Source organism: Topomyia yanbarensis, chromosome 1, assembly GCF_030247195.1.
Source record: "Topomyia yanbarensis strain Yona2022 chromosome 1, ASM3024719v1, whole genome shotgun sequence".
NCBI lineage: Eukaryota > Metazoa > Arthropoda > Insecta > Diptera > Culicidae > Topomyia > Topomyia yanbarensis.
In genome coordinates this window covers 208,782,968-208,803,062 of record NC_080670.1, presented here as the reverse complement: position 1 = coordinate 208,803,062, position 20,095 = coordinate 208,782,968, and the positions used below count along the sequence as shown (strand labels likewise).

At 37.2% G+C, this 20,095-nt stretch overlaps 1 protein-coding gene across 4 annotated transcripts in view; it reads right to left on the bottom strand.

Annotated features, from left to right (window-relative positions):
• Positions 1–20,095, bottom strand: part of LOC131690221 (uncharacterized) — a 79,919-nt gene that overhangs the window by 13,883 nt on the left and 45,941 nt on the right. For 3 of the 4 annotated variants that reach the window (XM_058975838.1, XM_058975822.1, XM_058975814.1), the window contains 3 exons: positions 14,701–14,895; positions 14,513–14,610; positions 13,184–13,660 (listed from right to left, as the gene is read on the bottom strand). In XM_058975838.1, coding sequence (XP_058831821.1) covers positions 13,184–13,660; positions 14,513–14,610; positions 14,701–14,892 — 767 coding nt within the window. In that variant the 5' untranslated portion in view covers positions 14,893–14,895. The remainder of the gene's footprint in view (positions 1–13,183; positions 13,661–14,512; positions 14,611–14,700; positions 14,896–20,095) is intronic. The other variant, XM_058975829.1, reaches the window with a different exon arrangement.

Sequence of the window (20,095 nt, the reverse complement as noted above, 5' to 3'; positions counted from 1 at the left end):
TCGAGTCCCGACCCCACACATAGGGTTGAAAAAAATCATAAGAGGTTTTTCTAACCCGAAGAAGCTAAAGACCTTAAGGTTAAAACCTCTATAATCGAAATTGGAAATCCGAATTGTTTAATGATAACCAGACGAAAATCCGTTCATAAATAACAAAGTTATTAGCGTTCAAAATAGTGACGCAAAAACGTGACATCGTTTGATTTTAGATTTTAGATTTTAGAATGACGCAACCAGCGGAAGTCAACAATTGCTTCAAGATTCTCTACTGAACATAACTGTAGATGGTCTCCCTGTTGGAATTCGCGCTGCATGTCCAGCTCAGTATAGTCTGTCTCATTTAACGACCACGGTTCATGACCGTATAGAACAACAGGGGGTAACAACATTTTGTTATTGAACAAGTTCTATGGACGTCCGTTGGACATGAGACTTTAGCTTAAAACGCAAATCGTGGAAAGTTTTACTCACAGCCATAAGACGCCGCTAATATTGTTATCGCATCTCACTAGTGTTCTAAGATTGAAAAATTCATTTCTCTTTCGTAACAAGCACCGTTCGGATTGCTTCGTTCGCTGACAGCTACCACATAGTCAACCCTATTCGGACAGCTTCTTTTTCAAAAAACACAAACGCCTCTTCCACTGCTCTGCGGTCGACTCCAATGTAGTCGTTGTCATCGGTGAAACCAAGGAGCAGGATGATCGCTCCGTTTCTCTTTACGTCAGATCTTCGTATCACAGCTATGTTGAGCAACGAGTTAACAAGTTTAGATATTTCCCTGATAGTTTCCTGATATCCGTGGGTCTTCCCGTAAGTTCATAGAAGTTTTCTAATGTTTGATAAGCTGTTCTGAGTTTTGTAAGGCTTGCTTGAAGCTGGAAAATTTACACTAGAATTAGTGAAACTACGTCCTGCAATTCTTTTAAATGTCTAGTAGTTCTCTTGAAACTTTTATAAAATCGTGAAATTTTCTAGTTACTTCAAAAAATTGTACGGAACAATGAATTAGAAGAAAAATGAACGGATTAAAAATGAAGAAAGCAGGAAGAAATGGGAAACAATGGGAAATGGTTAAACTACAAATTGTAATGACGTAAAATTCGAAAAAGAAAATAAGAAAAATTAAGAATGTAGAGAAAAAGACAAAAATGGAACTCCTCCGAAAAATGCAAAAATGTATTAAAATGGAGTAACGGGAATAATAAATCAAGAGAAAAATGAAATTGTATATATAAATTAAATAAGTGTAGAAACTAACCGTGATGAAAAACATGGAAAATAAAAAAAAAATAGAATAAATTTGAAATGAAAAAATAAAATTAAAAGTAAAACATAAATGAAAAAGATTAAAAAATGAAAGATACAGGAGCAATAGAATTTAACTGCATAAAATGGAAAAAAATATTATGAGTGGTATATAAATATACACTGAAACCTGTGTTTACATAATAGCAGTTTTACATAATGTTCGATTAAGTGATTTTTTTTACGAATTTAATAATTCGAAACGACGAACTTTATTTAGCGAACCAAATTCACAAAATAAATTTGATTGCGTACAGGACAGTATGCAGTTGAATACATTTTAGCACATTCTTAGTTAATTATTAATTAAAATGATATATTTTAGAATGGGATTGACGAGTAGATGACGGAAATTGATGTCTGAAGCCATTCAAAAATCCAAGTTGAAGACTTTTGGTTCAGCAAAATTTTCAATAATTCGATTGCTTTTGCTGAGTCGAGAGACGCCATCTTGGATGTGAAATTGGTGCCGAATATCAATTTCGAGCATCTACCTGTCAAGTCCGCTCCATTCCCATATTTTTACGGTTATGAACCAGAAATCGCCATCTTGTTGATCATTGGTTCTGTATTTCAGAAAGTTTTTGGATAACCATAAAAAATGTTACCTTGTTTTACGACGAAATTTAAAACATTCAACCTCCAAATGATTTGCTTTTGTTGGAAAGCAACATGAAATTTGATCTACAAGCTCAAATATTGCTCTCCAATTGCGGCATAAAGTTGTTCCCGATGACGGTGTGTAATTTTTGTGTTTTATTCCTTTCTTATTTTGTGGTTTTGTTGCTTAAATATAAAAAAGAACGCGCACAATAACATACAAACGCTCGGAGCTTTCGCGATAATACAACATTAGAATCACGGGTGGGCCGCAAGAACATTCTAAAGCCATCGCGAAAATATGAACGGTTACATGGTTAATAACCATTTTGCTGATACATACGAATTTATACAAGCGAAGCTGAAAACACGCGACATACGATACGCCCATGTGATCAAATTCGTTAACGTACAAACGCTCGTGCGACAACAAAGGCGAACAATCGCTATCAGGAGTGCACTCACCTACCTATTCCCGCGATTGCGCAAATATAAAAATGACCCGGTGATAAGGTGAATGTTTTAGCACTTATAAATTTGTAAACGCGGTCTCAAGTGCGAACATATAAACCCTCGTTCCCACGCGATCATGAAATCTCCACGTCTCCATATCTAAACCGTACGCTCAATACCACAATCAGTTGCAGTTGGCCTTAGGCAATGTTTTAGTGGGTGACATTTCCCATCTCGTTAGTAATCGTAGTGAGTGATTCTGACGGAGAGTCTATCCGAGAACCATGCTATTCCATTTCTATTTTATGATTTTGTTAGATTAAGCTTTATTATTTAGTTCAATTATTTTTATTTTTATTAATAAAATTTAAATTAATGCTTTTATTTTATTTCACTATTTCCTCAAATGTATCTATGTCGTATTTAACTTTGTATTGTAGAAGCTGTGGACAAAATTATGCTTTAGAGTGTGATCAGTACATTTTGTATTATGTTGTGTATTGTTGTTAGGTTTTAACCTTCGTAGCCTTTCGGACATTTTCTTTATTCTGAATATTTCAAGATTTGTATGGATTTATATAGACACTGCAAAAGTTTTAATAAATTCACAAAAACCTACCGATGAATGATGAATGTAAAAGTAAACTCAAATGCCAAATTGCACATAATTTGGATAAGTTTTGCCCCAAACCCACATTGATTGAAGATTTCACCATTGCAGTGTGGCTCGGCTTATTACAAAAAATTTAAGCCAATGCTTTATCGTGGGTCAAAATGAGATGGTTTTACGTAAAGTTGATACGCTGAATTTATTTACAACATATTCAAAATAATTATTTACTATTTATTAGTGCGTCTCGAAAATATTTTGTTAGTAGTAACGATTCGTAGAAATTTTGATGGGTTATTTTGGACTCATTTTTGAAATTAAACTAATTAGAATAAAAACTTTAATACTCATTAGGGTGGCTCAAAAAAATTATTTCGTCGTGACGGTTTACAAAAGTTCTCATAGTAGTTCTTAAGCGCTCAGTGCTTTTTTTGAGTTAAAATATATAACAAATTAACTTTATTTGCCATTAGGGTGGCTCAAAAATAATTATTTTGTCTTCACGATTCAAATTATTTTTTCGGAATATTTATAGTACACTGAATTCATTTTTGATGTTGAAACGAATTATTTTGCATCTTATTAGAGTACTTCACAAATGACTATTTGTCTTGACGGGTCAAATAAGATGTTTTTCAACAATATTGGAACGTTGAATTAATTTCTGACACAAATTGATATAAAAAAATACAGTAGGGTAATTACCGAATATTTTTTTTTGGTATTGTTTTGAATAATTAGTTTTTGAGTAACCATTATTTCGGAAAAAATAAAGTCCTTGGGATTCCATTACTGGTTCGCCAGTATGTGCTGTTAGGCTTCATGCAAAAACTGACTCAGACATCACTTCATTAAAAGTTTAATAACTTCTCGTAAGAAAATTGGATTGATTTGCAGACTTCAACAAAGTTGTATTATGTATTTTCTTAAGGTAAACTGATGTATAGTTTGCCTCCTGGCGGTGGTGGGACTAGGAATCGACTCAAAGGTGGGCCGATTGAGTTTTCAAAAATTCTTTTACTTTCTGGGTAGTCTAATGAGCATGTTCTGAGTCATTTAGTATTGAAACATAGGTGTTTGGTGGTACATTTGCAGTGTTGACAGAAAAAATAAGTTTCGGCGATTAATTTGATCGTATCCTAAATTCGTAATATCATTTTTACTAAAAAAAATACTAGCAAAATTATTGTTTTCAGGAAAGTTATTAACCACAGTCCGTAGTGTTTCCCACACTAATTTCGATAAAAAACTTTCGTAAAGTGCAGTGCTGGAAAATGGCATATAACGAGCCACTCTATTGTTCATATAGCTTTTCATATAGTGGTCAATGTTTTTTCCATTTAAAAACAGTTGTTTAACAAAGAAATTAATTGATTTTTCAATATAAATGACATTCAATTATTTTCCGACTGGTTTACATTTCAAACCTGTCGATAAAGTAAATTTTGCTGTGTTACTACTACTCGGCCGAGACCCAACAGCAATTTAAGTACACGTAGCGACGAGCAATTTAAACGGCTAGCCCTTCTGCTGAAACGTGATTTCGTTTATTGCGCTGACACGGCTGGCTCGTGACGGAACGGTTGCAGTCCCAAACTTGAAAATTGATGCAACTTTTCATCGCGAGACTTTAAGAAATTCTCAAGCAAGCTTCGAGGGCAACGTTCCGGTGACCTATAGAAATAAGCGTGTACTTTACCATTCCATTCAAAGTATGTACATACTTACTCCGTTAAAAGTGTCTTCTGATGAGGGTACGCTGCAGTGTAGGTAGTTAAACTTACAATGGGTTATTTGCAGCTACTCGTGCTTGTAATGCCTCCTCCCCTTGGTAATTGTTGCTCCACCGTTTAACCGTTTAATAACGAGTGGATGTGTACGTCATGCTTCTTTCTTACTGGGCTGGCACTGGTGGCAGCAGGCCATGGCATGTCATTGATTGCTCTTCATGCTGCATCCTCTTCGAATAAATAAATTCATCTTCAATAGGGGGAACCCAACCTCAATCCACCGACAGTAGCTGTTTTATGCACTTTTATCCTTTTTTTCTTCTTTCGCGTGATGAGGATGGGTAACCTTCCATCACAAATCCGTCAACCAGAATTGATGCGGTATACAAGTGGGTGTGTGATTGCACCCGTGCACATACGACACAGAGACACGGAAGACTAGATCGCCGCAGGTGCATGGTTGGTAGAATCGTTGTGTAAAGGTCGTTACACTGTACCAAAACGTTCTATTTTTATAGAATGAATTAAATTGCGAAGCGTTTTTATGAATATCCAATTCAATTCACAATTTTTTAAATGGGAACTGAAAACGTCAAAATCTCAAAAGGCCTTTAAAATCAATCTTCTCCAAAGATGACCAACAAAAAAACCGACTGCAGCTGAAGCGCCCTGCTTCCTACCAGTCATCCAAACACGCACTTACCAAACTCGCGTACCGGTCAGCTGTTGAAATGAGGTAACGCGAATCTTGAAAAAAAACTTCACACGCCTTCCACCAACCAACGGAGTCAACGACTTCTATCTTGAAACAATATTCAAAAAACCGAAAGAAAAAAGAAACACTTGTTTCAAACTCAACGTACCGCTGCGGAATGCAACAAGTACCTTCCCCGTCATCAGGTGGAAAAGCCTAGGGTATCTCAAATTTGGCGTGTTTTGACCCACAACAAACGTTTCATGTATCATGCTAGTCAAATGGGTCAAGAACGAACGACACGAACTGCTGTTGGTGTCATCACCGTTGCAGCGAACATGAGACACGTGACATGACTAGCGAAACATGATCAGTTTTTGTTTTGTATCTTGTAATTGCTTAACAGTTGGTTCGTGTCCAAAACGGTGTAACTAATTTTTGGGGGGTTCTACACGCATACATTCGGGTTTATTGGCAGTGATGATATCAGTACATGTTAGTTAGCAAAAACACGTTTCTAGATTATTAGCACAGAATAAGCGACGAAGATATGTCAATTTATTGTTTGGGAACGTGAGATTGGTTCAATTCAATGATCACGAGTACAAATAAAGGTTCTTCACTCCCAAAAATTAGAATAGATTTTCATACGATGTATTTTATTACTAGCGCAAATAAAAAAAAGTTGAAAATATTTGACGTGTCAATTTTAAATCCACGCCGATTTTTAATTCAATGTTGCACACTGCCAGTGAGCAGCATGCCATGAGTTTTGTCCGGGCACCTAGTTTATACCGTTTATGTTTACACATCCAGCCAAACAGCTTCAAAGCAAACATTCCTCTTGGAACCAGTTTGGATTCACACCGTTGGTGAAAACCTGAAATATGTTTCGGGTTGGAACCTTACCTGACTTTCAGCTCAATTGCGATAGCAGTTTGGTTAAGGTCCAAGTTTTAGCTTTGAGGCAAACTAGCATTAGAGTTCAAGGGAAATAGAAAACTAGTTTGCATAAGCTTTAAATTGAATGAAGCACCACATCAGTGACAATGTCGGATATATTGCATGACGACCTTTCGAAACATACTACAATCAATCTCATGCTAAGGTCTTAAGAAAATTTACAGTAGCCTAATACTTAAAATCACCCTGTTGGAACCTACTGGAGTTGGATAATCGCCATCATTTTGTTTCTCTTTTTGAATTTTTTATGAATACTAGTGTCATTGATGAGAACCATTCTGTAGTAGGGTGTCCCAAAATGACATCATGTTAAAAAAGTCATCGGGCCCACTTCTTAAATGAAAAGTTAGGGTATTAGGAGCACTTTATTCTTCGGAGTGAATTTGCTAAAATGCTCCCTACTGGTGGCGAATTTAATTTTTTGAAAAATGGGCCGATTTTGGGTAAAATTTCAAATGCATGCCTCTTGAATTGCTCCAGAACGACCTTAGATTTTTTTCAGAATTTTTTTATTTTCTGATGGTCCTAATGGAGAAGTTTGGTTAGTTAATTTGTGCAAATTTTGAATTATGAGAGCGGCAGAGCCATTAAAAGTAAAAAGTGAAATTCTTGGTGTTTTTCAGTAGTTTTTCTTCAAAACTGGGCGTAATTTTGCTGAAGAAAATGTATAGCGGCAACCAATGGGGCAAGAGTTATTTAAGTTTTTGTTAGATAACCTTTCGACATTTTATGATATTCATAAAAAAAAACACTTCTACACAATACAACAACTTAAGTGTACTTAGTCCGCATATTATTTTTCGGAAAATAGAATGTAAATTATGAAAAATGGCGCCTCTCGCTTGTCTCTAGTACATCAGAATCGGTGTTTATGAGCCTTTGGCGATCTTTTTAAAATTATTTTGTATACTAATAGCCACCTAGCAGGTTTAAAAATCATTAAAATTAAACAAATATGTCGAGTTAATGGCAAATTATGGCGTATATTTGAAGGCTGAATTGACTGGCGTATTCATATTTTGTATATAAGGTCTTATTTCCATGTTAGGAACTTTAAAGTGGAGAAAAATACAGAAGAGTGAGGTGAGTGTTGAAAAACTGATATTTACTGTTTAGATCACATAATTCCGAAATGGTCGAATTTGGGGCAAATATCATCGAAAAAGTTTTACAACAGAACACAGCGCATCTTCTGACACAATTATTTTGTTGAAGATGCATCCTAGAAGTTATTATGGAGAATCAACTCTTCAAAAAATAAATAGAGGCTTGGCGTCATTAGCAAAGTTATCATTATTTTTATAATTTAAGTTACAAAAAAAAAATCATTAGATGCTCATTAAACCTCGTCCTGACATACTAAAGACGTACAGAAAGTGTCATTTTTCATCATTTTCCTTCTGTTTTCCGAAAAATAATGTGTGGTCAAAGCACATTTAAACTGATTTACTTTTTGGAACAGCATTATTTTTGATGAATTGCTAAAAATGTCAAAGGTTATCCAACAAAAACTTAAATAACTCATACCCCATTAGCCGTAGCTATGCACTTTCTTCAGCAAAATTACGCCCCTGTATTCGGCTCAACTATATAAAATGTTTTTTGTACTTTTAAAATTTTGTGGATACTCGGTTTTGAAGAAAAAATACTGAAAAACACCAAAAATTTCACTTTTTGCTAAGTTTTAATGGCTCTGCCGCTCTTATGATTCAAAATTTGTGCAAACTAAATAACCAAAATTTTTCATTTACATCCACAGAAAAATAAAAAAATTCTGAAAAAAAATCTAAGACAGCTCAGGGCCACTTCAACAGGCATAAATTGGAAATTTTATCCAAAATCGGCCCAATTTTCAAAAAATCTAAATTCGCCACCACTCCGAAGAAGAAAGTGCTCCTAATACCCCAACCTTTCATTAAAGAAGTGAGCCCGATGACTTTTTAACATGATGTCATTTTGGGACACCCTATTCTGTAGTTATCTTTTATATTTATTCAGGGTTGGTGATTGAAGATTCGGCGTGCTGCTTTATCAGGGCTGCGATTCCTCACCTCATGCCATCTTGAATTTAGATGACGAGTAGGGTGGTATCAAGAAAATTTAAGAGAAACCCGGAATCTGAGCATTTTTGTGAAACGATATTTTTTTTGAAGAATCCGAAAACTTTCCGTTTGAAACCTTTCACAGTGTGCTCGAGCTTCACCAAATTTCAAAATTTTTTGATCGCGAAATTATGATTGTTCATATCAAACGCATGGGAAATAGATCAATTTCAAAAATTGTCCAATTTCACTCGAATTCTACCAAAATATTTTTTTGATACCTTGATCCATTTTGTGACCAGCGATGGACGAAATTCCAACATCGCAAAAATAACTGCCACCCTTATGAAGTCCATATTTCTTCCGTTCGTTCCTAGACAGCCGCTGTTTTTAGCCGCTCCTAACATGGAGAACATAGGTTCAACGGTTTTTCTCTTATTTTCTACTCTTTCTACTTTTTACTTCTATTTCTATTCATCTACTTGTCTTTGATTCATTTCCGTTTTAATTTTTTTTTCATTTTCACTCTCTTTTTTAATTTCCTCTCTACTTTTATCCTTTTTCACCTATTTTGTCATTTCTGTCTTTCTTTTATTCTTTTTGTTTTATGTTCGTCTGCCTTTTCTTAGTCTTCCTCTTATTTTCCACACTTTCTTTCGTTTTTTGGTTTTTTTTGCTAACGTGAACCGTTTTTGTTTTTATTTAATTTTCTTCGTTTTTTTATTCATTTCTTACTTTTTAATTTTTTCCTATTCCGTTCTACTTTTATGATTCTTCTCCTTTTCCTCTTTTATTTTTCACTTGTTGATTTTTATAATTTTCTTTTCATCAATTGAATTTTCCTTTCAACATTTCACATTTTCGTCATGCCTTTTTGAATAGTTTTTTTTTTAAATTTTAGTTGCATTTTATTATCATAATATTTCCTTTTACATTACTTACTATCACATTTTTGTTTTTCCTTTTAATTTTCTATTTCCCTATTTCCCCTGTTCGTCCCTGGGACGGGACAAGCGGATAGATGTTTTCCTTTCCATTTTACGTTCTTCGTTTCCAACTCTGCTCGCATGTTTTCTCATTCTGGCTCACACTGGTTCAAAGGGACGTTTCAGATCAATTTGATACTCGTTTTTTTTGCTATCCGCATGTCCCGTCCCAGGTTCATCCTTTTCTCTATTACTATTTACCTTGATATTTTTTAAATCTTTTCTTCTCTTCTTTTTTAGTTCATCGTGGGTTTTTTTCTTTCCACTCTATAAACCTATTCATATTACCACTATTTTAGGTTTTCTCTTATTCTACGTTTTCTGATTCTTTTTTCACGTACTACCTGTTGCTTTTCCTTTTTTTTCGTTTCAGATATTTCCTTCTTCCTCTTTTCTTTTTCTCTATTCGATCTACTGTTCTTTTGCTTCTTTTATTTTCACTCGCTTTCTTCTCTTTTTGATTTTGCTTTTTTTGTTTTCCCTTTCTTGGTTTTTTTTCTTTTCCCCTTCTTCCTTTTCTCATCCTTTTGACGCGCTCTATTCTCTTCTCATTGTTCCTCATCCTTATTTTATTTTCTTGTATCTTTTCACTATCCCTTTATGTTATTCCTACTATCTTTCGCTTTTTTCAATCTAGAATTTTTTTTATTCTCTGTTCATTGTTTTCTGCGTTCCAACTTTTGCTTTCTACTTCATAAATTAAATTACTAATAGAAAAATGAAAAATTCGTTTTTGCATTTTTGATTTTTTCATTTATGTCATTCCGTTCTACTTTTAATGTTCTTTTCTCCTGTTCTTTCATTTGTTATCCCTCTTTTTTATTTTCCTTCAATTTCTTTTGAAGTTCGTCAATCCAACTTTATCCATCTTGTTCTCTCTCCCTTTGTTTGGAAGCCATGTGGTGTCCGGTGGGCTAATCTTTTTTTTTGCACTATTTCTGCCAAGAATGGAACCATTGGGAACCTGCTTCCATGTCGTAAGCGGCGACTAACAACATGCTAGGAGTTCCTACGACAAGGTATTGATTCGTACCGAAGGCTTAACCTGGACGGACCTTAAGGTTTTGCATCGTAGCCTTCATCCGTTCTATATTGAGTGAATCACTGACATATAGTTGCCTTCTCTGATTCGCTATCCGCGATTGTGTGCCAAAGTTTTAGGTTTCTTCTGGTAGTTGTACAATAGCCGTATACTATATACCGGCTCTTCCACGCCAAGGTATAACTGCGAAGTTTTGATTTAAAAACCGTATTTAAAAAAAAACAAACTTTTATGTAGGAAATTTATTGAATAGGCCTAAGATGAAGTTGTCGAACTACACAAAATTTTTTTTGCGTGGCAAGCAATCTGTAGATGTGTCAAAATAAGCCAGTTTTTTTATTAAATCTGGAACCGTCTACCGACAAATCTACATTGACGAATACCTCCAAAAGTGACTTCTCGAAGTCTCATGAAGGTCCGACACTAGCTTTGTACTACTTTTGCTTTCCTAATCAGTGGTAACCATTTCAATTCTCTGTCAGAAAATGTAAGGCCATCGCAGTTAAAATTTCGTAAAATCGCACTTCTGGTCATTTCTTCTCAAACACCCAGCGTCACTCTTTCGAGTTCGAACCGCTCATATGGTAGTCGGTCTTTGCCAATATTGCTCCTCTCCCATCCATTCTTCTTCTGGGCCACCGATGGATCAAAAGCCCTTGTCGTTGTGTTCATTATTTTTATTACGCATAATAAACAGGTCGTCTGCAATTTAATCATTTAACCCATTTATGGAAACGTGTCTGATAGGGAGAGTGGAGATGCCAACTTGTCATTAACATTTCGCAGTGAATTTCTTCATATTCATTTGGGCTATCTTCTATACATTTGGTACGTTTGCTTTGTACAGCAAATTAACTCCCAAGTATCATACAATTGGTTCAATATGCAATTTCAACAGGCTTTGATCAATCACGGAAAACTCACGGGTGGTCAACTAAGCTAAGCTGGTCTTTCTCCCTTTGTTTGGGGTTAATTTTTAATGTTTCTGCGTTTTATTTTAACCTATTTCCTTTCACTGTACTCATTTTCACATTTACGTTTTCTTTTTTACATTTTTCTTTTTCCGTTTTTACTCAGCTAATTTCTTTTTATTTGTACTTTTAAGATGCTTTAAATTATTTTTTTCATTCGCCTTTATATTTTTATATTTTTACTTTTATTTCTCTTGTCTTTTTTCAAAAAAAAAAAAAAAAGAAAAGAACCATTTTTGTATTTTTCATTTCGTTTTTCCTTTTAATTTTACCCCTTTCTTTTTCCCTCCTTATACCTTTTCCTATACCTGCTCAGTTACCTATTACCTTTTGTAATAGATTTTTATTTTTTGTTTTATTTTCTTCTATCCTTTCTCTGTTCCTTTTTATTTTTCCTTTTTTTCGTTTTTAGTTCTTCCGATTTTCTCTGATCATGGTTACTTTCTTCCAATATACTTTTTTATTCGTAATTGTGGTCTAATTTTATGTTTCTTTTTCTTTCCTCTTTTATTTTTGTTTTCCCTTCTTCATTTATTCAATCATTTTTTTCAATTATCTTCACTTCTACGTTTTCCTGTTTACCCATTTAACCTTTAATCTATCAGTGGCATTCCAATCGAACACGACGGCCCTGGTTCGAGAAGGTTTTGAAGTGATTTATCTCCATTTGAATGCTTTTGACAACTCGATACTTATGACACTGACCAATAAATGGTTAAAAAATATTGAGATGTTGAGTCGTAGATTTAGCGTCGTTAACCCATTCATGCCCATGTTGTTTGTGGACAACAACGTTTTTAAGCAGCTATAACTTTTGATTGAGGCAAGATTTGCTCACAAAAACAAGTAAAGCTAATAAATGTGACTATTCGCTTTCATTTGAGTGTGAACAGTTACAAGGATCAGCTCTAGAACTGAAGTTATTGCAATTAGTCTGATTGAACTCCGATGGAGCAGTGCTGCCAGGGACAGTTTACGTTGACGACGGAAAATTAATTTTTCATATAACTTTGTTAAGTTGCAATACTAGTAAAAACTGATAAAACTTGTCAATTTAGATAATTTTTGGCTACGTTTTCCACGCAGTTGGACTATTGTAAATATTCTAGGAGAATTGTAGTGAGCATTGGAAGGTAAAAATTGAGTCGCTTCTAGCACTGCCATGGAAGGACCTACCTTTATGAAAAAAAGTTTTTCGAGTTTCTTGACCTCACCTCATGCACTAGAAAAAAGTTGGGCATGAAAGGGTTAACAAATACAATTAGTAACAAAAGTTGGTTTGACATGTAGTGCGATCGACCTGAGAGACCAGTATTAAGTCCTACCCCCGCATATAGTATTAGAGATTTTTCTGAAGAGATTTCTCTAATCAAAATAAAAAATATGATCGACGGAGAACCTGGAAGAGATCATCTTTTTCAGCGTTGACCCCGATCGAAGCTGTATTTCAATCACTATAAGTTGAAGCTAGTTAGGAAACTTCTCTCCGTAAATGTTAATTTATCATCAAAATAGCTCTAGAAGGAGAAAGTTGTGCTAAATACATATATCGAACGAAACAATTGAAGGCCACGTCCTGCAAAAAAGACCGGCGAAACGGTTTCACCCGTCCAGACCAGCAGACCCTACTATTTGACGTAACATTTTCGACTTAATAATTTCCCGGTAAGACTCATTCGGTTACGTAACAAGAGTACCGAAAAAACGCAAACAATTATCCCCAATTGAATCTATAATTGACTACCCCCCCCCCCCCTTCCTAGCAGCTGCGATCACGCACTTACCCATCGTCGTCCACCTCGTTGATGGTGAGTATCTTGTACTTTTTCTGCCCGTTGTTGGCCCCTCCACGCTCCAGCAGCCTAGCCGTCCCGCTAGCAATGGGCAGCTGCACCAATTTCCCAACTTTCACGCCACTGCCAGCGCCGGTGCTGCTAACGATGCTCCCGAATCCGTAGAATAGGTTCGGTGCCGATAGGGATGCCTGCTGTTGCTGCTGCTGCTGATGCGTCTGCGGCCGGTTGCCACCAGTCTTACCGACACCGGTGGTAGTGGTGGTGCTGCCTAGCGGATGTGGCAGATTGTGCTGCTGCAGCCGTCGGATCGATGTGATGGCCATCTTCGAGGGATCATCGGTGGCGTAATGGCAGTGCGCCGACGAGCCGGTCGATGATGCCGACGAGGATGAAGAGGAAAGAGAGGACAGCGATCGGTGGGTCAGATGGTGCTGCAGGGTACTAGCGCCGTGCAGGCTGCCGCGGCTGAAATAGAGACCGAAGAAAAAATGGACAATTATTAATTCTATATATTTTCCTCAACGTCGAGAGACGTAGCATTGAAGGTACTTCTAGACTTCAAGTTTCCTTCTTTTTTGAATTAAAGACAGAGAGAACAGTATACCTATATCGATTATTTTGGTCATTAAGTCGAGAAACAAAACAAATTGAAATTAATCGCATGGTATGGGACTTAACCTAACCTAGCGATGGAAGTGAAACCTTATGCAACTGCTCGGATTATTCGTTCACGCCTTTGACGGTTTTGTTTGGAAATAATTTGATTTTCTTTCCGTTTTTGTTTCGCTTGAAAAGACATTTATTTTTTTTGTTTCTTCAAGGTAACAAATATTAAAATTTTACGTCATTGCGGTTGCAAAAAACTAGACTACGGTAGGTTGACCGTAGGTAAACAATGGGAGGCTAATTGAAGGTTGAACAGTTCGTAATGAATTGATTCAGAAACGACGCAAATTACTAGCCTACTACGAGACACTCGGTTGCTTGACAACGTCTGTCTCACCCTAATGAGTCAAAACAAAAAAATACCTTCAGTGACATTGAATCAACATTGAATTGTTCACAAAGACCAAATATTTGAATTTTTTTGTTGAAATTGAATGAGTTGGATAAATATAAACTTCATCCGGTTCGTTTGACACGTTTTGCCACAAAAAAAAACACATTAAATGGTAAGTACAAGATGAAAGCTTCCTGCCTTTACGACGAAAGCGCAATAATTCGCTTTGTCGAAATTACCTCTCTCTCCATACCATTAGGTTGCTGCACCCGCCGCTCACTTTCCAGAGCCTAATCTCATTAAAATTGAAGACCCACCTGTACCTTTTATCGCCAATCCCGCCGCCTCCGTCACCTTTGAGACTGTCGAGCAGCGCAGTTATCCACTCGGAACAGGTTTTATGATCATCGCAGCGCTGCAATAGGGTTATAAAGACAGCGGAAAAACGGCAATTTAGTAAAAAAACCAAAAAAAAATTCATAAAAGAGAAAACATCAATACTCACAAACGTGTACAACACCTTGGAGTTGGTTTCGATGGTGAAGCGCGGTCCGGTGGTCGGAATAATCACCGTCCCCGGGACCAGATTGATGATGTCCTTGAAGGGGGCGAGCTTCTTCTCGTAGTCGTCCTTCGACGAGTAGGAAAGCAGCAGCTGGTTCTGCAGGATAAAGTACATCTTTCGCCAGCCGCCCATCTTCTGGAGAGCCGCGACGACGCGGTCGTAAACAAAAGAGTGGCCGTGATAGTGGCGGCGGCGACAACGGCGGTGATGATGATGATGATGATGACGATGGCGGCGCGTTGTTTGAATGATAGGAGTGATGGAAAAACGAAACGAAAAGAAGAAAGATTATAATGTAGCCGTGAAAATTAATGTCAATATATAATCATCAAGTTGGAACCAGCAACCGAGAAGGGACCGGAATTACGCTTAGCCGGCTTGGTTGACCTTGTGGATGCAGAAGTGGTTTAAGCTCCCGTGAACTTTTGCACATGTTTGAAACAGAGAAATGTAAGTAAAAGACAGTACCGCTCAAATGGAAAATGACATAAAATCTTAAATCTAATAAGTATTGAGAATTCGAGTATTAAATAGAAATTAAGTTTGAAATACCGAAAAAATGGCGCCCAGTTCTGTATAACGAAGAGTTTTACAAAATCTACTGCAATTACGCAAGGAAGCATTTTGAAGCCTCTTCTTATGTATCTATATCTGAACGGCTCAGCATTGTTAGCTAAACTGGTTTGCACAAAGAATTAAATTTCTGGCCAATTAGAACTTCGCGCCAAGCAACATCACTGCGAATGCCGAGTTCCATGAAAATGTTTTAATTTCTCTGAATTTTAGATATTCTTTGATGCTGTGAAAATAATTCCTTAAGCCTAAATGGGAAGTGGAAACCGTCATTGATAGTTTAAAATCAACAAAGAAGTTGACAAATTTTCTTCACTCTGCCAATACTTCAAACAAAAAATAAGTAACACTGGGAAGTACAGTGAAGACCCGATTTTATCAGCTTCATATGATAGTTTCAATTGATAGTTGGTAGTTTGATGGGCTCTAGCAGAGGAACCAAGTTGAATTCGAGTAAATCCTTTCTTGAGTATATTTTTCTTATCTTAGAGATCTGAAACATGCAAAAAAACCCCTTAAGAAATTTAAATTTAAATGTCAGACCCCCTTAAGGGAAATTTAAGCTAAATAATCAGGAAAGATTATATTTAGGGACTAAGAATATTTTAAGATCTTCACTTTCCTTAAAAGCAGTCTTCCCAAACGAACATCGAACACCATGTTCGCTCTAGTTCTGTGCTCATCCTACACAATCTTTTCGTGTGCAAACTAGAACGCGCTAATGCGTACCAAAACACGAGCACACGTTCGTCTGCACAACCGAACCCCATGTACGTACGCGGTCTTCGTACACACAGGTTCTTGATACTAGTTTTCTCTTTCTCTCGCCCATCATCACTAGCATTGACTCATTCTGTTTTGTGTGTGCCTTTCACACGGTGTACGTACACGGTGTTTAAACCTAAGTTTGCACATCGTTCGCTTGGGTTCGGTGTTCTATGCGAACCTGTACACAAAGGCAAACCATGTTTGAGGTTGAACGCGTGCACGAAATTTTGTACACAAGTGCAAACTTGTCGATGTTCATGGGAAGACTACTTAAAAGAAAGAAAAATATATGAAATTCACCAAGGAGCTGATAAAAACGGGTCTTCACTGCAATTATAGTCCTAGTTTTTTTTGGGTAATTCGTGAATGGCAAAATTGTATTTTTCCCGGTGTCGTAAGTCAATTGCAGTTATTTGGCATGTCTTGCACCGTAGGTTTGAATGAAAATTTAAGATACAGGGTTTAGAGTTAACTAGAAAGAATAGGAAATGTAGAAAAGTCGAAGAAAAAAGACTTACTGACAAAGAAACCAGTCTACCTTCTCATCTCGCTCAGAAAACAAGCTGGGTTGCTCAGCTTACACCACCCAAGCAACAATCAGTGATGCTTTGTCTACTTTGCATAAACAAAATATCGTTGCCCACTCCTACTATGTTGAATTATTGGTAATAACTTAGAAATTAATGTTGATTCATAGCAAAAAAGTAGCTCCACTGCGGGCGCACTGAGTTGCCAACTGATTTTTCGACATGTCACGTAAGACCAGCTATTTAGGAGGTAGAACAATAACCAACAGTGCGGATGGAGCTCAAGCTGACGGAAGTTGCCACTCTTCAATTTCATCACTTCAGGCATAGTGTGCTGACTATGTTCAAGAACATTGCCCAAGTAAAGAAATTCGGTTTCTTGCAGCACACCATCGAACAAGCCAACGTTGATGCTGATTACCCCGTATAGATAAACAAAGACCCAATAGAGGTTCGTTTAAACGACTTAGCAGCGTCGCGATCGAAAAATTGGCAGCTGATACTCGGAGGAACTTCTTCCCGGGTGTTCCACGACCAAACGTATCCCGTTCTCGTCCAAGATTTTCCATATATCTCCACAGTGTCCACCATGTCATATGCGACTTTGAGTTCGATGAATAATTGGTGCGTGGAGGGCATTTGAGCGGCGATCGTACTCACGCTGTAGCTGCGCGTAGGAGTCCAGTTAACTAGTGGTGTCTTCAGCAAAGTTTGCTTACAACATATTTCTCGTCTTATAGAGGTTTTGTTTTGTTGAGTGATACCCCTAGAGATGAGAAGCTAGTTTTTGTTTGGTCGTTCATCCAGGTTTAAGCTGCTTTTGCTTAGCAGAATTGTAAATCATGTGACTCGGAGATTCTCGAACTTTTTCGTATTACGCACTGCTTCGAAATCACTCTGGATTGTTGCAGACCCCCGCGGTTTAACATCGATTTTTATATTTATTTTTGTTACATGTTACAACTCAAAACGTAATGCGAACAGAAGGGTCTTGTGGATGCCGCTTGCTGCTGCGTGTGGAGAACCTTTTTCTTGGCGGTGATGTATTAGCTGTGTTGTCTACCACAGTTTGAAAAGCAGCCCAGCTGTCGTCGTCTCTCGTCACGTCCATGTCTTGATCGGTACCGCTTTCAGGATGTTCGAAATCGGAAGTTCTAATTTGGTTCTTGCTCTTATGGGTCGCTGTAGTAAATTCGCCTTTACCGACCTTTATTGAGCTGGTTGTTGGCTTGAAGACACTAAACCAGTTGTTGTTATTTCGTTATTGATACAGGAAATTAGTTCCGATGTACAAAGCGCATCAGCTCTTGGTTGATTAATTGATTGTGTTTTAATGAAAACTGTTTTTGATATTAGTTGTAGTAGATCAATTTTTCTTAGCGATTTCGGAGCATTTTTATCGTAATGTTCCGTCTGGTTACAAAACTGGCACGTAGTAATCTGACAAGGGTAGCTGCTTAGAGTTATTTGGTAAGCGCAACACGAACGCCGTCAGAAATTTTCCTCAAGTCTCGTTGGTAACGGATTCTTCTTCTCCGTATTTCGACATAAATCTACCATTTTATCGTCATCCATATATTCAGGATGCTAGTTTCAACGTGGTCCTATTCGATTGCATATTGTTTTTCGCAATGAAGTTTTCTGACTGTGCTAAACTTTTAAGCGTTATCTAGACACAGTTTCTCACGTGGTGTAACTGTATATATGTCACTTCCTTGAGATTAAGATCCGTTTTCACTTTTAATAGCAGTTCCACGTCATGTACTGTACATCACAGAGGATTTTGTTTAAAGTTATATTTTCCCACTCTCCAGGCACTTTTATTTTCTGTAGCTGGTTAATTTTACTGCGCAGCCGAAGGTGACGATATAGTACTATTTGTGAAGATCAATTTTGTTGGCTACCAATGCAATATTTTCTGTTTGTTGGAAGAAAGCTTTGTCACTTATTTAGAAAATAACGTTTTCTGATGATTTTATTTGTGATGGTCGGGTAACATTGGTCACGTCACATAATTATCATATAATTTCCATATGGTATTCGTCAATAATATTATTATATGAATACATTTAATCTGATCTAATTTTTCCAAAATAAGCTCTAGTCTTTATATTACTAGAGACTTAATTCTTGGGGTATTGAATGTGCGTGGGAAATACGCATGGTTTTGTCTGAGTGAGACGATAGCGGTTTAATCATGTAGGGGTATTGCCATTATGTAGGGTTGGTGGACTACTCCACACCGAGGAGGTTTACGGTGATTTGGATAAGTATAAAGTTCACATGGTATAGGGATAGTTCAAAATTGGTTTGCTTTTAATCCAAATATCACAGCACATAGCAAATAGAGCAGTGAGTGGCCGGGTTCTTCCGGGTGGCACGAGACTGATGGGCTACAAAGTGAAATATATTTTTTGATTTCTTCAGTTTTGATATGGAGATCAATATTCAGGACAAATACGTTAATGCTTTATGTTTTCAATCAATTAGTAATCTTTGATTAAGGGGAACTTTCCAAAAGTTAAGAATTGGAACATACACTTTTTAAATTGGTAGATTCAAATTCCCAATATTTGTTGGGGCGAGCTAGCGCTGGGGCTGTGGCCTTCGACTGGCCTAGAACATTCTTATTGGTTCGGATGTCTTCATGGCTCGTTGTTCGTTTTCTGCTTCCAACTATCCTCCATGTAGAATATCTGAAACTTATGGGACTGGTTACCAGCCGGTGTGTGCTTGCGGACGAAATCTGTGTTCTATACGGTCTAGAACATACGAATGGTTGCTGCTCCAATTTGGAGCCTTATCGGATCAATTTAGCTCCCGAACTAACCTGCTGGAAGTTTGTGTGGGATTTTTGGACAATTTACATCAAGGGTGTTTCACGTCAAATTGCATGACGGAAAAAACCGCTGCAGAAAATTACCTAGTGGACCAATCCTTTTCAAACTTTCAGACAATAAAATATAACACATTAGTAAGCTTTTGGCAGAATTGTTTCATTCGACTTCAATTCAACAACAGTACAACATCTGCCTGCAGCATCTTCTGTGCGGAAACACACTTTTTCTTCATGTCTTCCTCAGATCTGACCTCCTTGGGCTTCCGTAGTGCCTGCTTCATAATTGCCTTAGTTCCGGTACGTCGGAGAGGGAGGGGATGGTTAATGCCCTTGGGTACGAAAGTGACCCTGTTAGCTTTGTATCACTCCAGGACAACATTTGGATAGAGGCACGAAGCTAAATCCGGTCAGAAGATCGTAGGGCTCTCGCGTTGCTTCAACAGAGGAAGCAGGCACATCTGTAGACACTCCTTGAGGTAGATCTCCCAGTTTACAGTCCGTTTGAGCAGATCGCTTGCCAAATCATGTATTTGTTGGCAAACTTTGAAAGTTTCTGCTTCCTCACTTCCTCCGGAATATGCAACTTGTGCCGGGGCGGTGAAGAGCAGTAGTCCCGGAAGTCCGCCTT